At 44.4% G+C, this 18,863-nt stretch overlaps 1 protein-coding gene across 1 annotated transcript in view; it reads left to right on the top strand.

The window, feature by feature from the left end:
- Positions 1-18,380, top strand: part of rhpn2 (rhophilin, Rho GTPase binding protein 2) — a 58,891-nt gene extending 40,511 nt beyond the window's left edge. Inside the window, exons 12-16 of the mRNA XM_087995677.1 lie at positions 3,794-3,985; positions 4,095-4,171; positions 6,175-6,321; positions 11,838-11,996; positions 16,827-18,380. Of these exons, the coding sequence (XP_087851803.1) occupies positions 3,794-3,985; positions 4,095-4,171; positions 6,175-6,321; positions 11,838-11,996; positions 16,827-17,063 (812 nt within the window). The 3' untranslated portion in view covers positions 17,064-18,380. The remainder of the gene's footprint in view (positions 1-3,793; positions 3,986-4,094; positions 4,172-6,174; positions 6,322-11,837; positions 11,997-16,826) is intronic.
- Positions 18,381-18,863: the final 483 nt, after the last annotated feature.

Below are 18,863 nucleotides of genomic sequence, written 5' to 3'. Positions count from 1 at the left end.
AACAAGGGAATAACATTTGCTATCCTCTGGTCTTGCCCTATTCCTGTAGACAACGACGACATAAAGATCAAAGCCAAAGGCTCACCAATCTCCTCCCTGACTTCCCAGAGAATCCTAGGATAAATCCCATCCAGCCCAGGGGACTTAACTATTTTCACACTTTCCAGAATTACTAACACCTCCTCCTTGTGAACCTCAATCCCATCTAGTCCAGTAGTCTGTTTCTCAGTATTCTTCTCAACAACATTGTCTTTTCCCAGTGTGAATACTGACAAAAAATATTCATTTATCACTTCCCCTATCTCCTCTGACTACACGCACAACTTCCCACTGTCCTTGATTGGCCCTAATCTTAGTCTTGTCATTCTTTTATCCCTTATATTCCTATAGAAAGTTTTAGAGTTTTCCCTGATCCTATTTGCCAATGGCTTTTCATGTCCCTACCTCGCTTGTCTTAGTTCTCTCTTCCGGTCTTTCCTGGCTACCCTGTCACTTTCAATCGCCCAACGAACCTTCACATTTCACCCTAACATAAGCCTTCTTCCTCTTGACAAGTGATTCAACTTCCTTAGTAAACCATGGCTCCTGCGCTTGACAACTCCCTCCCTGCCTGACCAGTACATACTTATCAAGGACACACAATAGCTGTTCCTTGAATAAGCTGCACATTTCAAGTGTGCCTATCCCCTGCAGTTTCCTTCCCCCTCCTATGCATCCTAAATCTTGTCTAATCGCGTCGTAATTGCCTTTCCCCCACCTGTAGCTCCTGCCCTCTGGTGTATACCTGTCCCTTTCTATCGCTAAAGTAAACCTAACCAAATTGTGGTCACCATTACTGAAGTGCTCACCGACCTCTAAATCTAACACCTGGCCACGTTCCAAATTCCCCAAATCTAATGTGGCCTCGCCCCTTGTTGGCCTGTCTACATACTGTGTCAGAAAATCCTCCTGCATACAATGGACAAAAACTGACCCATCTAAAGACTAATAGACTGGTCTATTACAATAAGACCATAAGACACAGGAGTGGAAGTAAGGCCATTCGGCCCATCAAGTCCACTCCGCCATTCAATCGTGACTGATGGGCAATTCAACATTATATTTCCATGCTGTACATCCGACTCTATAAAATCAAGCAAAGCCCCAAAGGTATTTTCTGAATACACCAAAAGCAAGATAATATGATGGAAAGGATAGAGTCAGCAAACAGAAAGCTAACATTTGTAGAGGTGGATGGTGTGGGAAAACTCACTTGGTATCTTTCCATACAAGAGAGAGGGTGCAGACGTTGTAATCAAGGAGAAGCTATAAGTATTGATTGGTATAGATGCACAGTCACAGAGCAATTCTGAAAGGGCTCATTCTCTCTGAAAGTGAAGGGTAAGCAGGCATGATTGCTTGAATGGCCTACTCCTGTTCCTCTGTTCATTATAGTAGAAGTTGTGACCACAGTTTTCCAATAATCTCTGGTTACTGGTTTGGAGAATTGCTAACGTTATAGCATTGTTTAAAAAGATGGGTAGAACAAGTAATTATAATCCAGTCCACCTAATGTGCGAGCTGGGAAAATTTCAGAGACACGGTCATTTAGATAAACACAAGGGCAGCAGTGATTGGTGAAGGGAAGGAACGTTTTGGAGAGTAGTGCTGTGCAAGTGATATGGTTAACATGGTTTCTCGAGGCTTTTGATAAAATGCCACACGACAGACTGGTCAGAAAAGTTAAAACCAATGGCATCCAAGAACCAAGAGTAAGTTGGTTTGCAGACGTTTCATTCCCTTTCTAGGTGACATCCTCATTGCTGTGGACTCTCCTGCCTTACTTCAGTTGTGGGTAAAGAGTTTGAAAAGGTTAAAACAGATAGCATTTATAATAATCTCAAAAGGAATAAGTTGATTAGGGATAGTCAGCATGGTTTGGTGAAGGGTACGTCATTGCCTCACACATCTTACTGAGAAGGTCTTTGAGAAGGTAATCAAACAGGTGGATGAGGTAAAGCCATTGATGTGGTGTATATAGATTTCAGTAAGGCGTTTGATAAGGTTCTGCAAGGTCGGCTTCTGCACAAAATACGGAGGCATGGGATTGGGGGGCATTTAGTGGTTTGGGTCAGAAATTTGCTAGCTGAAAGAAGACAGAGGGTGGTAGAAGGATGGGTTTGCGGACGAGAATGGTCAGTAGAGTTGTGGATAGTACCGAAGGATGTTGTAGGTTATAAAAGGATGTAGATAAGCTGCAGAGCTGGGCTGAGAGGTAGCAAATGGAGTTTAATGCAGAAAAGTGTGAGGTGAATCACTTTGGAAGGACTAACAGGAATGCAGAGTTCTGGGCAAATGGTAAGGTTCTTGGTAGTATAGATGAGCAGAGAGATCTGTGTCCATGTACATAGATCCCTTAAAGTTGCCACCCAGGTTGATAGGGCTATTACGAAGGCGTACGTGTGTTAGCTTTTATTAGTAGAGGGATCACGTTTCGGAACCATGAGGTCCTACTGCAGCTGTACAAAATTCTAGTGCGGCTGCACTTGGGAGTATCGCGTTCTGGTCACTATTATAGGAAGGATGTGGAAGCTTTGGAAAGGGCTCAAAGGAGATTTATTTAGGATGTTGCCTGGTATTGAGGGAGAGTCTTACGAGGAAAGGTTGAGGGACTTGAGGCTGTCTTCGTTAGAGAAGAAGAAAGTTGAGAAGTGATTTAATTGAGACATATAAGATAATCAGAGGGTTAAATCGGGTGGACAGGGAGAGCCTTTTTCCTTGGATGATGGCTAACATGAGGAAATATAGCTTCAAATTGAGGGGTGATAGATATAGGACAGATGTCAGAGGTAGTTTCTTTACTCAAAGTAGCAGGGGCGTGGAACACACTGCCTGTAACTGTTGTAGACCCACCAGATTTACAGGCGTTTAAGTGATCATTGGGTAGGCATATGGATGAGAATGGAATAGTGCAGATTAGATGGGCTCCGGATTGGTTTCACAGGGCGGAACAACATTGCCAGCTGAAGGGTCTGTACTGTGCTTTAATGTTCTAGACCCTTCGGTCCAACTCCTCCATGCCAACCAGATATCCTAAATTATTCTAGTCCCATTTGCCAGCACTTGGCCCATATCCCTCTAACCCCTTCCTATTCATATACCATCCAGATACCTTTTAAATGCTGTAGCTGTACCTGCCTCCACCACTTCCTCATTCAATACATGAACCACCCTCTGCATGGTAAAGTTGCCTCTTGAGTCCCTTTTTAAATCTTGCCCCTCTCACCCTAAATCTGTGCCCTCTCTTGTCTGGACTTCCCCAGCCCAGGGAAAAGACTTTGTCTATTTACCCTATCTATGCCCCTCATGATTTTATAAACCTCTATAAGGTCACCCCCTCAGCCTCCGACGCTCCAGGGAAAACAGCCCCAGCCTGTTCAGCCTCTCCCTATAATCCTCCCTCAAATCCTCCAACCCTGGCAACATCCTTGTAAATCCTTTCTGAACCCTTTCAAGTTTCACAACATCCTTCCTGTCGCAGGGAGACCAGAATTGAATACAATATTCCAAAGGTGTCTTGGACATCTGAGTGTCTAGATTCTTAGGAATGTATTTGTTCTGAAGTGTCACTACATCCTAGACTGTCTCCTACAGCTCTGATATTTCCCTTAAAAAGGAGAGTTTTAAAATCTTGAGTATTCTGATGAATGGACTAGTGGGTTGACAAAAATCAGGTTTCAGTCAATGTGGGCTGGAAGACTTTCCTTTGTGAGTCTGCATTGAGGTCTTCCTCACAGATGTTCTGTGTTTACAGGGAAAGCACACTTAAGGAAGGCCATAATAGGCCATGAGGAAGCTATGAGAGTTCAAAATCTCTGCAAATCACTAAAGAAGATAGAGATCCTACAGGAGATCTTGAGAGTATCTCACAAACGCTCACTCACCAAGTATTCTGAACATGAACAGGAGGATGACTTTGACATGCTGAATGCCCCCAATATAATCGGTAAGGTTCTGTCATCTCCCTGGGAGTCTCTCTTGCTAATTCATTATTCAATAATCATTGCTCTGCCTTCTCTGATTGATGATTGTGTGGTTTTGTTTCCTTGCTGCAGCCAAAAGTGATCAAAAGAATGAAATAGTGCAGCCTCAGTTCTCCAAGGTGAAAGTGGGGGATTTTTTCCACAAGCTGGTATGTATTCGAGGCTGGAGGAGGGGGACATGGGGAAAGGGGAAGTGACTGGGATTGAAGGGGAGACTGGGGAGCCAGGGTCGGGACAGAAGAAAGAGAAGATGGCCGAAAAGAGGATTGGAGCAGGGGTCGGGAAGAGATGTGGAGCAGGAATCTGGGCAAGGAGGGGGTGGGGAGAAAGAGAGTGAGAGAGAGATCAGGGATCTTTGTGGGGTAATTATCTGGGAGCAGGGATTGGGGTGGTGGGAGAGGGAGAACTGGGACCAGGGTGTGTTTTGGGTGAGGAAATCGGGCTCAGGGTTCAGATGGGTGCCGGAAGAATCCAAGACTGGAAGCGTACGCACGTGTGTAACTCCCAAACTGCTCTCCACCATATTCAATGCTGAGAACATCCCTGAGAACATTCCTCAGCGTGAGGAAATGTGACCCATCTTCCATGATGGCTATCCTTTGTTTCCATAATGATTGGTAAAGATGACTGACTGGAGAGGTGGTGAGGCTTACAGGCTAAGCTCATTTCTAGCCCCACATGTAGCAACCAGTCCAGTGATCACTATTGGACAGAACCCAGGATTCCTGTCTAATATCCTCACCATGAGCACACTGCAGCCCAGCAGAGCCAAGACGAAGCAGGGATTGGCTTTAGAGAATCCGAATCAGATTGGCTGGTGCAGCCATAACTTAGTGGGAAATCAGTGTTATGTGAAAAATACTGAAACAGCCATTTGGCCTGACAGTTCAGTGCTGGTTGTGATGCTGTACTTCCATCCACGTGTGTGTTTTCAATGCGCTCTCTGCCATTTGGCTGCATTCATTGTGGAGGGTCTGCCATTGGCTGGTTGCATCTCCACCTGTGTTTAATGTCCCACACAGGCTGCTATTGACTGAGCTCCCAAATAGTGCCCTGGCTTCCACTCTTCAACGGCTACCCTTCAGTTTGTCAAAATAAACAAGACCAACATTTCAAAAAGCAGCTTGTTGCCGATCAGGAACATCAGACAATTCAATGGGCTTCAGAGCTTGTCACACTGGGTAGAGGTTTAAGGGTTCTGGAGGGAGGTAAGGGGGCAGCTGCATGTTCTGATTCAGGAAGTCTGGTGAGATGATTAAAGCAATTCCTCTCCAATTACTCAACGTTAGTCCTGTCCTTTGGACTTTGTCTTGGATGATGTTGAGCTTCTTCAAAGTTGTTGGAGCTGCACCCATCTAGGCTTTGACATGGTTCATGGTTTTATGTGACTTTGTAGCAGTTTGATATAACTAAATGGCTTCCCAGATCATTTCAGAGGACAGTTAAGAATTGACCGCAGTATTGAGAGTCTGGAGTTGTGCAGGACAGACCAGGTGAGGATGAGGAAAGGAAAATACCCTAACTGGCATTAGTGAACCAGATTGGTTATTAAGATGTTCAATAGTGGTTTCATGATCATCATTACGCCAGTTTTTAATTCAAAGTTTATACTGAATCCACATGTCACCATCTGCCAGGTTGGGACCGAATTCCATGTGCCAGGTCTTTAGCCAAGCTGTCGAGATCATGTGTCCCATAACAATAACCAGCACAAAAACAGAAATTACTGGAAAAGCTGATCAGGTCTGGCAGTATCTATGGAAAGAAATCACAGTTAATGTTTTGGATTGAGTGATTCTTGTTCAGAAATCACTGCCTGGAGTTCTGAGGAAGGGTCACTTGACCCAAAATGTTAACTCTGTCCCTCCATAGATGCTGCCAGACCTGCTGAGTTTTTCCAGCAATTTGTTTTTATCTCTTATTTATAGCACCCATAGTTCTTTCAGTTTTAGACCATAACCAGCTCTCATGGATGAACAGCCTCTTAACTCCCCTGGGTCTAATACCCTACCTGAAGCCAAACATCCTATTGAGTGCCACTGGCACAGCGAGATCACCTGGTTAGCTGTGTAATCCTATTACTAACTCAAGTAGTGTATTCAGTCAGTTTGTTGGGCGTGGTGTTAATCTGTGGCTGATTTGCGTCTCTCAGGGGCCGATTGGTGTGTTCTCAGCGAAACAGAAGTGGACAGCGCCTCGTAAAATCCAGTTGACAGCAGGAGACAGAGATCATGGATTCACCCTGCAAGGGGAGTCAGCTGTGCAGGTTACAAGCTTGGATCCGACCAGTGATGCTGCTGTGAGTAAAGCCTCACCTTTCTCTACTAAAATAATGCTGCTGTGTGAGCAAAACCCAGCTGTTTGTTTCTCAATCCATCTCTCATCTTTAACCGTACCAGATGGAGTATTTGCCAACCCTCAGGGTCTATGCTGAGCTGTTAGACACAGCTCAACTCCACATTCTGTCCAGGGACAATGAGCATATGACAACTGAATCGGTGACCTGATCACGGCAGGAAGCCAGAACTGGGGATACTGAGCTTACTTCCCCTTTTCCTGCCCCTTTACCGAGACTGAGGCTTGCTCTCACTCTAATTAAACTTCAGCAAGAATGTCCACAAGTGTAAGATGTAGGAATTTGAGATTACCCAAGAATCCAGTCAGTGGGCAGAGGCAGCCTGGCACAGATTTCACAGGTTGATATTCTGACTCCCTCCTTTGTGCTTCCCCAACCTCTTTCCTTCTTGCCTGAGAGAGGTGTGAGCAGCTTTTGTTTTGTAAGGATTTTTATTGAGAAAACAAGATTTTAATTTTTTTGACAAAATTACAAAACCGTATAACAATCTTATGACAATAACAGTAAACAAACGACTACTCTGCTCCACAAACCACTTTGGGGGGGGAAGGGGGGTCCTACGAAAATTACAATTCAATATATAACTAAAACAAAACTAAATTAAACCAAGGTAAATTAAATTACATTCAGTTAAGTTACCACACTCAGCGCAATCCCACCAAAGCTCCCCACCACCGGGAGCATCAGTCGGCAAACCTGTATTTGTTCAGTATTCTTTCCCCAAGGGCCCCTGGCCTTCCAGACATAACCCTCGTGACTACACAAAGGCTCTGATCAATATAGCTGACAAGTCTGCATCTATATAATTCAGAAAGGGCTGCCACGTCCTATAAAACAGTTCCGTTTTCTGGTGCACCAGTCCATAAAGCTATAACTTCAGCTCTAACTAACCTACGCACCCTGAGAATCCCAGGGAATTTTCCTGACATTGGAATGTTCTTCCTCGCACAGAATGAAAGAATATTAGAATTTCTTCCCATGTGTGTCCAAAGAAAACCCAAGAGGAGGGACACTGGATCTACCTTGACCTCAGTTCCCAAGACCTCTTCCAAAACACCTGCTATGGTACCCCAATACCTAAGAAGCTCATGGCATAACCACAAGCCATAAGTAGTGGTACCAACATCTATTTTACATTTGGGGCACATTGGGGACAGTCCTTTCTTAAATTTCGCAAGCCACTACAATGCCAAATGAGCCCTGCGGAGTACCTTCAGTTGCATAGCCTGCATCCTTTTACAATTCAAAATCTTCCTTACATTCTCCCAAATATCCTTCCATGCCTCTGACGAGATCTCCACCCCCAGTTCTTGAGTCCAGATTCTGCACAGTCTCTCTGTCCTTCTGGGCATTGCCTCCTAACAAGTGATAGCAGGTGCTGACCAAGAGAGCGCCCGTGGACTGAAGCACACTCCTTTCCATATCCAATTTATAGGGACTAACCATCAATGTCGTCATCTTCTGTATAAAATCCCTAACCTGAAAGTAACGAAAGAGATCCCTCCTAGATAGCTTGTATTTCTGGCTCAACTGCTCGAAAGACATCATGACCTCCCCGTCAAATAAATCTCCCAAACAGGAGACTCCTCTTGACTCCCAGAGTTTAAAGCAAGAATCCATCAACCCCAGCCAGAATCTGAACATTCCTACTATGGGAGTGAAAGGGGAAGCTTTTTGTAAATTGCCCTCACCTTGTTTCATCATTCTCCATGCTTTAACAGTGTTAAGGACAATTGGATTTCTGCAATGGTCCATAACCGTCCTCATCTTGTCGATAAACAACAAATTGATGAGGGGGCATTTTGCCTGAGAGGCTTCTATGTCCAGCCAGATTGATCGCGGGTCCTGGCAGGCACAGTCAGCCACCTAAGAAAATAGGGAACTCAATTGATATTTCTTAAAATCGGGGACATCCAAACCTCCCATGCCCTGTGAAAGCTGCTATTTGGCCAGCTTAATAGGACGCTGCCTATGGTGCCAGATGAAAGATCCGAGCCAACTGTAAAGCCTCCGTACTGCTTGCCTGAGCAGCAAATGGAGCATTCGCATGGGATATAATAAACGAGGAAGAACATTCATTGTAACCAGAGCTATTCTATCCAACCAAGATATTGTAAGATCCTCCCAGTGCTGAAGTTCCTGTCTTATCTTCTCTAGCAACTGCACAAAGTTAGTTTTATATAATTGATCGAAGGCCGGGTGATAAAAATGCCTAAATTTAAGAAACCTCCCTGTGACCACCTGAAAGGGATTCTGATTCCACCCCCAAGACCAGATATTCTAGGAAGGCTCCCCACAGGCATGGCCTCTGACTTCATAAAATTAATTAATTAAATTTAATTTAATAAATTAACAAAATGGATTAATCACTTTTATTAAACTGGGCACAGAAATCATTGGATCAGTTAAAAAGATAAGAACGTCATCTGCATAGAGGGTGATCTTTATGCCTAACTGATCCTACCTCAGGGCAATTATATCGGGGTCCCTCTGGATGGCCTCTGCCATTGGCTCAATCACCAATGTAAATAATAGCAGTGAGAGGGCACCCTTGTCTGCTGCCTCTGCCGATACTAAAATTGTCCGATCTTGTACCATTAGTGAAAAGCGCTGCTTTTGGGTCATTATATAACGCTGCCACCCACCTAGCAAAAACCCCTCCAAGACCAAACCATTCCAGTACATAAGAGGTACGGTCACTCCACCCAGTCAAATGCTTTCTCTGCATCCAGGGAGACTACCAAGCCCGGAATCGACCCTTGCTGGCATACCTGAACCATGTTTAATACTCTTCTAATATTATTAGTAGACCTGCGACCCTGAATAAAACCTGTCTGGCCTTCATTTACGACGAAGGGCAAAACCCTGTCCAACCTCAACAGCAGAATTTTTGACAGAATTTTAAAATCCATGTTCAGTGGCGATATAGGCCTATACAAAGTGCAATCCTCTCGTGCTTTCCCTTGAGAATAAGAGAAATATTTGCTTCCTTCAGAGATTGGGAGATAGTCCTGACTGTATGAGTAGTTGTACATATCCAACAGTGGCCCGGCCAGCGTGTCTATAAAGTCCTTGGAAAAACTCACTTTGGAGTCCATCTGGGCCGGGTGCTTTATCACTGTCTTATCTCTTGGATTGTCAGAGGGGCATTCAAAAGAAACGCCTGCTCTGAAGTTACACCTGGAAGGTCTAGGGTCTTAAAGGACTCCATCTTTGCCAATCTGTCCTCACAGTCCTCTGACCGGTACAGCTCAGAGTAGGACTTCCTAAATGCTGCGTTACATATTTCTGGCATCGCAAGTGTCCCAGCACTCTCCCTGCTGAATGTGATAGATTGGGAGGGCACTCTTCTTTTTGGCCAGGTACGCTAGATATCCACCTGGTTTATCACCATACTTGAATAACCTCTGTTTTGCAAAGGAGATTTCCCTCCTTGTTGTTTGGGTGAGCACAGCATTCAAAGTAGCCCTGAGGGCTGTAATTCGCTGCAACTTGGTTCCAGATGGATAAGTCATTTAAAGTCTCCCCCTATAATTGTACGACGTGCCCCATGGGCCATCACCCTGGAAAGCACATGTGTTAAAAATGAGGGGATGTGACAGGGGGCAATATACATTCAAGATCCCATACTCTTTTCCATGTATTAAAGCTTTAAGAATCGTAAACTGCCCATATTCATTCTTAATTTGGTCTAACAGTTGAAATGGGAGATTGAATTAAAGGATGATAAAAAAAACCTGTCCGACCCCTCCCTGCTGTAACTTCAAGTGCTCCTTATTGTTTACATGTGTTTCTTGCAACAAGGCTACATCGACCGTCTCTTTTTTCTAAGGTTTGAAAGTATCAGTTTTCCTTTAATTGGTGAATGACTTCCCTTAATATTCCAGGTGCACCATTTAAACGAATGGGTAGCCATAGCTGTCTGAAACAGCCCGTGACCCGACCCCCCCTCCCTCCAAAGGAAGAATCCCACTCGTAGTGTGCTGAGTGCAAACAGCAAACAGTTCATATTTTTAAAAATACAACTACCAAAACTATCAATTCAAAACTTCTAACAACTACTTCTACAACAGACCAACATATAAGACAAATGAAAGGAGACTTTCCCCTTTGCCCACAAGGGGCGCTCACACTACCCACTAAACCCTCCATGGATCCTTCTAGCTGAATCCCCAGATAACACAAAGCAAGAAAAAGTTACACATATCTTATAACAACAAAATAAAAAGTGGGCACTCAACCCCATCCTATCCATACTTCAACCCTAGGTACTCCTGATACAAAAAAAACCAGTGGGGAAAAAGAACAATTAGGACCCCCCCAACATAGAAAAGAACCCGACAACCAGAAAAACCAGGCAAACTACAGAGAAAATCAAAGTAAACATTATTGTCCATGTTATTCGAGCCAGCCAGTCTAGTTTAAGGCAGCCAGGAGGTCCTTTGCCATTCCTGGTGAGTCAAAATTAAACACGGAACCTCCGTGGCTGAAATGTAATATTGCTGGATATCTTTCGGAATACTGGACATTCAAGTCCTTCAAGTGCCTTTTTATCTCATCAAAGGCCTTCCTCTTGCGAACCACGACTGCAGAAAAGTCTTGGAAAAGCATAATTTGTGATCCTTTGTATATCAGAGCCTGTAGATCCTTCTCTAGTGCTCCAGAGGCTTCCAGCTTCCTTTCCTTATCCCTATCCCTGTAATGCTGGAGTCGCACTCGGACCAGGTGGGGGCGCTGGTCCGATCCAGGCTTGCACACACTGACCTGATGTGCCCGTTCAATCCGCACGTGGCCTACCTCAACTACCAGCTTCAGAAACTGCAGGAGCCATTGCTCTAAGAAACTGACGAGCTGGCCACCTTCCTCCTGTTCAGGGAGACCCAGCAGGTAGATGTTCTTCCGATGGCTTCTATTTTCGAGGTCGTCGACATGCACTCCCAAGGCCTGTACTTGCTGTTCCAGGGCATGGACCCGCCTGCTGAGAATTCTGCAGTCCATTGCTCCACCTCCATGATGTGCTGCCCGAGAGCTGGATCTCCTGATCATGCTTCTGCAGCATGACTGAGATCAGTTCCAGCCTGGTCAGTGTTTCGTCCATTGCTGAATCGATCTTCTCTCAGAGCGTTCACAGGGGCTGACGCTGCGGCCGTGGATGTGCCCTGTACTGCAGGGGACTGCCCTGCTTGTTGCAATCCTCGCAGTCCCTTCCCTTTAGTCAATTTTCTCATTACTATTTTAAACTAACACACAGCAATTCTGGGGATCAAAAACTAACCATTTCTACCACAGTGGGTAATAGAGGGAGGGTGAGTGCACCAGTTTTTCTGGGTTCTGGTGCAGAGCTCAGCAGGGCAGACCTACTGGATCATCGCCGGCTTGAATCCCCCCAGTGTGAGCAGCTTAATGGATCAGTTAGTAGTTTGTGAAGGAGTTCTGACTCTGTCTCTTTCTGTTTTTAGCGGTCAGGCCTGAAAGATGGAGATATCATTGTGTCTGTTGCAGGAAAGGACTGTAAATGGAGCTCGGTGAGTGAAGTGATTCAAATGCTGAAGGAAATGCCTGAAAATGGATTAGACATTCAGGTCATCAGCCCTCAAGGCCTGGAGACTGCGCAGCTGGTGAGTGACTGTGGGACATTCACAGATTCTGCTGGGACAGTGTAGGAATATTGTATAGGGATGAGCAAATCTAATGCCGTTGTTACACATTGGCAGTGCTGGTTTGTTTTGTTCAATATCTGTTAGGCAGAGCAGGTCCTGTGCCTCTCGCTGGCTGGTTTTACCTCAGTAAAGCTTTCTGTTTAAGTCGATCCTGAGACTAGAAATCCTGACTTGGTCCTCACTCCTCATTACTCTTCTCTGACTTGGCCATGTTCTCTTTGAGGCTGATTCTTTCTGGTATACTTGTGCAGTGTAACTAACAAGCTGGTTAGTGAGTGTAGTGTAACTGTTTCCTATGGGATTGAGGAGAAGGGAAGTGAGACATGATTGAACTACAGGCTTGGATCAATATCTCATCTATAATCCTCTTCACTTTGAAATCATCTCTTGGGTACCTCAAATGAGCTGAGTTCCTTGTCACCCCTTTTTCCTCTTTGTCAACCGTGCAGACCCCCAACTCCAACAATGAAAATGGAACAGTTGGAGTATGGGAAAAATTTCTGGCTGTAACAACTGCTCCTTTCCTGAGGTATTTTAGGTGCTGGATATGATTTCCTCAAATTCTAGGAGCAGCAATTACTGTTTCATATGCTGTTGCATTGTTTTTGAACTTTGGAGGAAAAAAAGTCAAAACATCAGTTTTTAAAAAGGGAGAAGTACAGACAAAGGAAGCACATGGGGAGGTCAGTGCAGGAGAGAGAGAGAAAGAAACTGACACCAGTGAACCTGCACTATTGAATTCATGTATCACTGGACATTGGCGTGCGTTTGGGAAAATTAACAAACAGTGAAATTCACAAATGATCTTGGAGGAACCTGTTTGGGTGAAGTTCACAGCACAAACTGATAAGTGTATAGTTTTAAGTGTGGCATACAGAAAGTCTACAGTAGTGAGTAGAGTGGGTTCGTTCTTGATTTTTTTTGAGAGAGATGTCTCTTGATTAAACTTAAGCTTTAACTATTAACTTAACCTGGGGCAGTGTTTTGTAGAGGAATAAGACTATTATTTTCTGGGTCTGTAGATTGTGAAGGGGCAAAAATAGCCTTTAGAGTGATATGCGCTTCTTGTCAGATGTGGGAATTTAAGGAGAGTTTACGGGTTACTGCGGATTATATCTGCAGTAAATGCTGTTGATTGAGAATCCAATCAGATCGAATGGATTGGTTGGAGAGACAGTTAGAAGCAATGAGGAATTTGCAAAGCAACAGTATGTGATGAATGGCAGTTATAGGAAGGGGGAAAAGTCGCAGATACAGTCATATAGATAGGTTAACTCCAAGAAAGGTAAGAGAGGTAGGCAGCTAGTGCAGGAGTCCTCTGTGGCTATCCCCATTCAAACAAGTATGCTGTTTTGGAAAATGTAGGGGGTAATGGATTCTCAGGGGAACTAAGCATGAACTGCCAAGTTTCTGGTATTGAGACTGGCTCTAATGCAACAAGGAGTATGTCGGGTTCCAAGAGATCAATTGTGTTCGGGGGATTCTCTAGTCCAAGGTACAGACAGACGTTTCTGTGGCCAGCAGCGAAAAGTCCGAATGGTGTGTTGCTTCCCTGGTGCCAGGATCAAGGCTGTCTCAGGGTGCAGAATGTTCTCATGGGGGAAGAGGGGCCAGCAAGAGGTCATTGTCCACATTGGAACCAACAACATAGGAAGGGAGAAGGTTGAGATTCTGAAGGGAGATTAGAGAGTTAGGCAGGAATTTAAAAAGAAGGTTCTTGAGTAGTAATATCTGGATTACTCCCGGTGCTATGAGCTAGTGAGGGCGGAATAGGAGGATATAGCAGATAAATGCATGGCTGAGAAGCTGGTGTATGGGAGAAGGATTCACATTTTTGGATCATTGGAATCTCTTTTGGGGTAGAAATGAGCTGTACAAGAAGGACGGATTGCACCTAAATTGGAAGGGGACTAATATACTGGCAGAGAGATTTGCTAGAGCTGCTCAGAAGGATTTAAACTAGTAACGTGGGGGTGTGGGACCCAGGGAGATAGTGAGGAAAGAGATCAATCTGAGACTGGTACAATTGAGAACAGAAGCGAGTCAAACAGTCGGGGCAGGCAGGGACAAAGTAGAGAACAAGGTAGGACTGATAAATTAAACTGCATCTATTTAAATGCAAGGGGCTTAATAGGAAAGGCAGATGAACTCAGAGCATGGTTAGGAACATGGGAATGGGATATTATAGCAATTACAGAAACCTGGCTCAGGGATGGGCAGGACTGGCAGCTTAATGTTCCAGGATACAAAAAATACAGGAAGGATAGAAAGGGAGGCAAGAGAGGAGGGGGAGTGGTGTTTTGATAAGGGATAGCATTACAGCTGTACTGAGGGAGGATATTCCTGAAAATACATCCAGGGAAGGTATTAGAGGTTTACAAAATTGAGGGGTATGGATAGGATAAATAAAATCTTTTCCTTGGGGTGGGGAGTCCAGAACTGGATGGCATAGGTTTAGGGTGAGAGGGCAAAGATGTAAAAGACCTAAGGGGCAACTTTTTCATGCAGCGGGTGGTATGTGTATGGAATGACCTGCCAGAGGAAGTGGTGGAGACTGGTACAATTGCAACACTTGAGACATTTGGATGGGTATCTGACTAGGAAGGGTTTGGAGGGATATGGGCTGGGTGCTGGCAGGTGGGACTAGATTAGGTTGGGATATCTGGTCGGCATGGAAGAGTTGGACCGAAGAGTCTGTTTCCGTGTTGTACATCTCTATGACTGAGTGAGTATTTATTAAGTACTCCATGGGATGTTGGCATTATAGCCTGTCTGGAGAAGGTGATAGGGATTATCTGTCTTTGGGGTGTAGGGAAGGGTATTACTGTGGTTGATGCAATGCTGGTCTGTTGGTGAGACTAACTGAAGGGGCAAACGAGCTGAAGGGGCAAACGAGCTAAAGGGGCAATCTAGCCCATTGATCAGCAACTCAATGGATCATGAGCAATAGCCCAATGCGGTGTGGCCAGTGTCGGGGCCCCCCTCTGGAGCACGCTGCTGGGTCCCCTGTTGTGTGTGATACAAGTGTAAATGATTTGGAGGAGAATGTAGGTGGCCAGTGGTGCAACCCCCCCCTCCCCCATGTCCAGCAAGCAGTGTGGCCCAGTGCCAGCGAGGTCCCCCCCCCCCTTCCAGTTTTTATTCCACTGCAAATTTAGTCTTACCGTGGTGCTGTTTTGCTGACTGGGGAGGGAACATTTGGTTCTCCTCTGTCAGCTGGCCTGGTCTGATTGTCACCCAGTCTTGTCTAGGCAATCTGCAGCTGGTGAGGGGTGGCTGGTTTAAGACTGGAATGGAAATAGGGTTGGTACTGGCCTTGCCTTTTGTGATCTCAGTCTCAGCTCAACTCCTGACCCTGATTCTGTGCCAGTGTTTTCCCAAGTGTAATGCAAATGAGTTTGAGATGTGGTTACAGTGTACAGGGATCAGGTGAACATGTCCTCAGCTGTCCTGCTTGGTCTCCTGTCAATAAAACTTTGGGATCAAGGATTCCATCAAAAACACAGTCTGGGTGTTAACTCGATGATTGCTGATTATAGGTAGGACAGGTTGAGAAAAATATAATTATTCCTATGGCCAGGCTTGTGTTCCCTATAACCTCCAACCAGCTTCATTGCCTGTAGTATAATTGCTGTTGAAATTCAGCAAAGTATTTCCATTTATTTATTCCAACAAACACACTTTCTCTCAAGAAAATGAGCAACAACATTGGAAATATTGGCTCAAGGATGGAAATGATAAAACTCTATTTCTGTTTACAGAGGTTTATTATAAGTGACTAATTTCTGTTCAGATGTAACATCATTATTCTTGCTGTGTACATTGCCTGATGGGGCCTGGAATTGAAGCTGCCTTGAATTGGTTTGAGTGGTCTCTGGAATCTCCAAGCAGACCACTGGGAGCTCAGTTGGTGCAATCCTCTCACCAAGATGTGTTCTGCTGGTGGTTACTCGGTTCTTTCTCCTCAACTTTAATTATTTAACCAACGACTTCTACAACCCTTCTCTCTCTGTGTTAGTCAAAGGAGCTTCTACTGTCAAAATATCCAATTCATTAGAGTGGCAAAAAAACGAGGGGAAAGACTCCTCTAATCTTAGGGTAAGGGAATCCAAAATTAGAGGCCATAGGTTTAAGGTTAGGGGAAGGCCAGGTCATTGAGGATATTTTAGACGGAGATAGGTTCTTGATTGTCAAGGGGATCAAATGTCATGGGGGGGTGGGGGGAAAGCAAGAGAATGGGTTGAGAAACTGATCAGCCATGATTGAATGGTGGAGCAGACTAGATGGGCTGAATGGCCTAATTTCAGCTCCTATGTCTTCTGGGGAAGATTTAAACGGGACCTGAGGGGAAACATTTTCAAACAGAGGGTGGTGCATGTATGGAGTAAGCTACCAGAGGTGGTGATGGAGGCTGGTACAATTATAACATTTAAAAGACATCTGGATGGAAGAGGGATATGGGTCAAATGCTAGCAAGCAGGACTACATCAGATTAGGATGTCTGGTCGGTGTGAATGAGTTGGACCGTTGGGTCTGTTTCTGTGCTGTATATCTCTGACCATATGAAAGCAGGGAATGTTCAGTTTTCCTCTAAATCCAGTTGTGAGTTTGTAACTCTGTGACTTGCTACTGTTTCATCAGACACTTGCTAATTATGCAGAAAACTGGTTTGTTTTAGCCAATGGAAATGGTTTAGCAAATAGTTAGTGTCTTTCAAGCACAGACAGTATCTTGACTGGTTTTAGCAATTTTTGGACACTTTGCTAATTTATTCATTTCTGATCTCAGCCCAAGTGTGCGACGTACAGTGGAGGGTTACCCAAAACCTATTCATTGACGTGCCTGACTCTGGATGATGCAAAGAGCAGGAAAGGCAAGAAAGTGGTGAAGAAACTGTCATTCCTGAACTGGGGTGGTAAGAACACAAAGAAGACAGCAAGTACAGTCAGCCTTCCCTCGGCAGTAGATGATAGTCCCCAGCAAGTTTCCAACAGAGAGACGTTAGATGGGAGCTGCCTGTACTGAGGGACCCTGCCGAGTGACTGGACTCCTGAGTCTAACCCCTAACACAATGTAGACATCCTACCCAGCCTCTGCTCTCACTTGCACCAGAAGCCAGAAAATGAAGGCTTCAAGAATCATTGTCTGGACAAGCACCATTTAACTCCCACAAAGTGTCCTCCTAGCAGATGCAGTATGTCGCCTGCTTGATGTTCAGCTGCCTTAATCCTAACTCTTGCTATGCAGCTCACTGAATTTGAGTGACCAAAAGTGTAACCCTCATACAAATTTCAACAGCTGATTACTTTCTTCCCAGAATGAACTTCTATCTCTACCATCCAATGTAACAGAGGTGTCCTAGTTCTTGTATGTGTATGTGTTTCTCTTACATCCTGCTGCACCCTGTCTGATTGAAGCTTCCACTTGACATTATAGGATTGATAAATGAGGAAGAGAGAGGGCAGGACACTTTGCTAACGCACTCTCCTCAGTAGATAGAAGTTCTGGCCATTGGTCAACTAACCCCCTGCTTGGTGCAAATCCCAGAAATGGGCTCCAAAGGACCAAGATGAATTGACATCCCCTCTATCAAATTCAAGTCTTTTGCAGAATGAACAAGCAGCTGATTCCATTTAAAAAGAGATTCAAGTGTTTTGGATTGCTGAGGTTGTATGGCCAATACAATGCTTTGTTAGTTTATAAATACTGTCTACAGGGTAGATTTAAAATATTACTGTTTGATACTCAAATGAAAATTGTGCCTTAATTTAATAATTAGAATATAAATCTAAAACAAAGTCTGATTTATTTTTGGGTACATATCTTTAACTATATTTTACTCGGGTCTATGTGGGTTTAATTTCAGGAAGTATTTATACATTGTTTTGTACAGAGCTTATCCTATATTTAACGCAATCAAGATGTATCAGATTTTATCTTTCCACTGAGCTCTGCCCCTCCTGTCCCACTCTGCCTGTACTGTGGGATGGGGAAGTCAGATCTGACCACGTCACCCTGTAGGATAGGATCTATCCCCCTAGGAATGGCACTTTCTACCTGGTTAAACATAAGTGCTATTGCCTATGAAATGAGATGGTAGTAAGTAGCTCTTCCAAATGAAGATTATTACTGCTGTCCATGACAAACTGTACTGCTCACCAGGATGCCATTTCTATTGGAACTCTGTCCTGCTGGTACAGCAATTATACCTTGTACAACACAGAGAGACACTTCTGCAACTCAGTCTTCCAGCCATTGTTTTGTAATTGGATTATTTATGTTGTGATTTTTAAAAATCTCATTGTACAGATGTGTAGAAATTAAAGATCAAGTGTAAAACTGCTTGCCTGAATTTCTTGACTTGTGACCAGAATGACAATCGGTAGCAACCAGTCTCCAGAGGAACCAGGAGAGGGTTGCAGCCTCAGGCAATAACTCAGACCCTACTCTTCATGTTACTTAAGGTCAAAGTCACATGACACCAGGTTATAGCCCAACCGGTTTATCTGAAATCACAAGCTTTCAGAGTGCTACTCAAGCTTATGATTTCATATAACTTTTTGGACTATAACCTAGTGTCATGTGACTTCTGACCTTGTCTACCCCAGTCCAATACCAGCACCTCTGTCACATATATTAGTTAGACTTGGAAAGTTCTGATTTGCTGGGTTCACAAGAGGTTTGAGTAACTGCCACAGAGCAGAAGAGACATTAGTCCAGAAGCTGATAGCAATCTGCAACTTGGAAGGGGAGTTGGAGCATTTAACAGGATTACACTAGAGGAAGCCCAGCAAACACTAATCTCCAGAAACTTTCAGCCACTTC

This window comes from Chiloscyllium plagiosum, unplaced genomic scaffold (assembly GCF_037043375.1).
Source record: "Chiloscyllium plagiosum isolate Xiang-an unplaced genomic scaffold, Cpla_swu_hap1 HiC_scaffold_17, whole genome shotgun sequence".
In the NCBI taxonomy this organism is placed as follows: domain Eukaryota; kingdom Metazoa; phylum Chordata; class Chondrichthyes; order Orectolobiformes; family Hemiscylliidae; genus Chiloscyllium; species Chiloscyllium plagiosum.
Note: the sequence above shows the minus strand (reverse complement) of the source record. Positions and strands in the feature narration are given on the sequence as shown.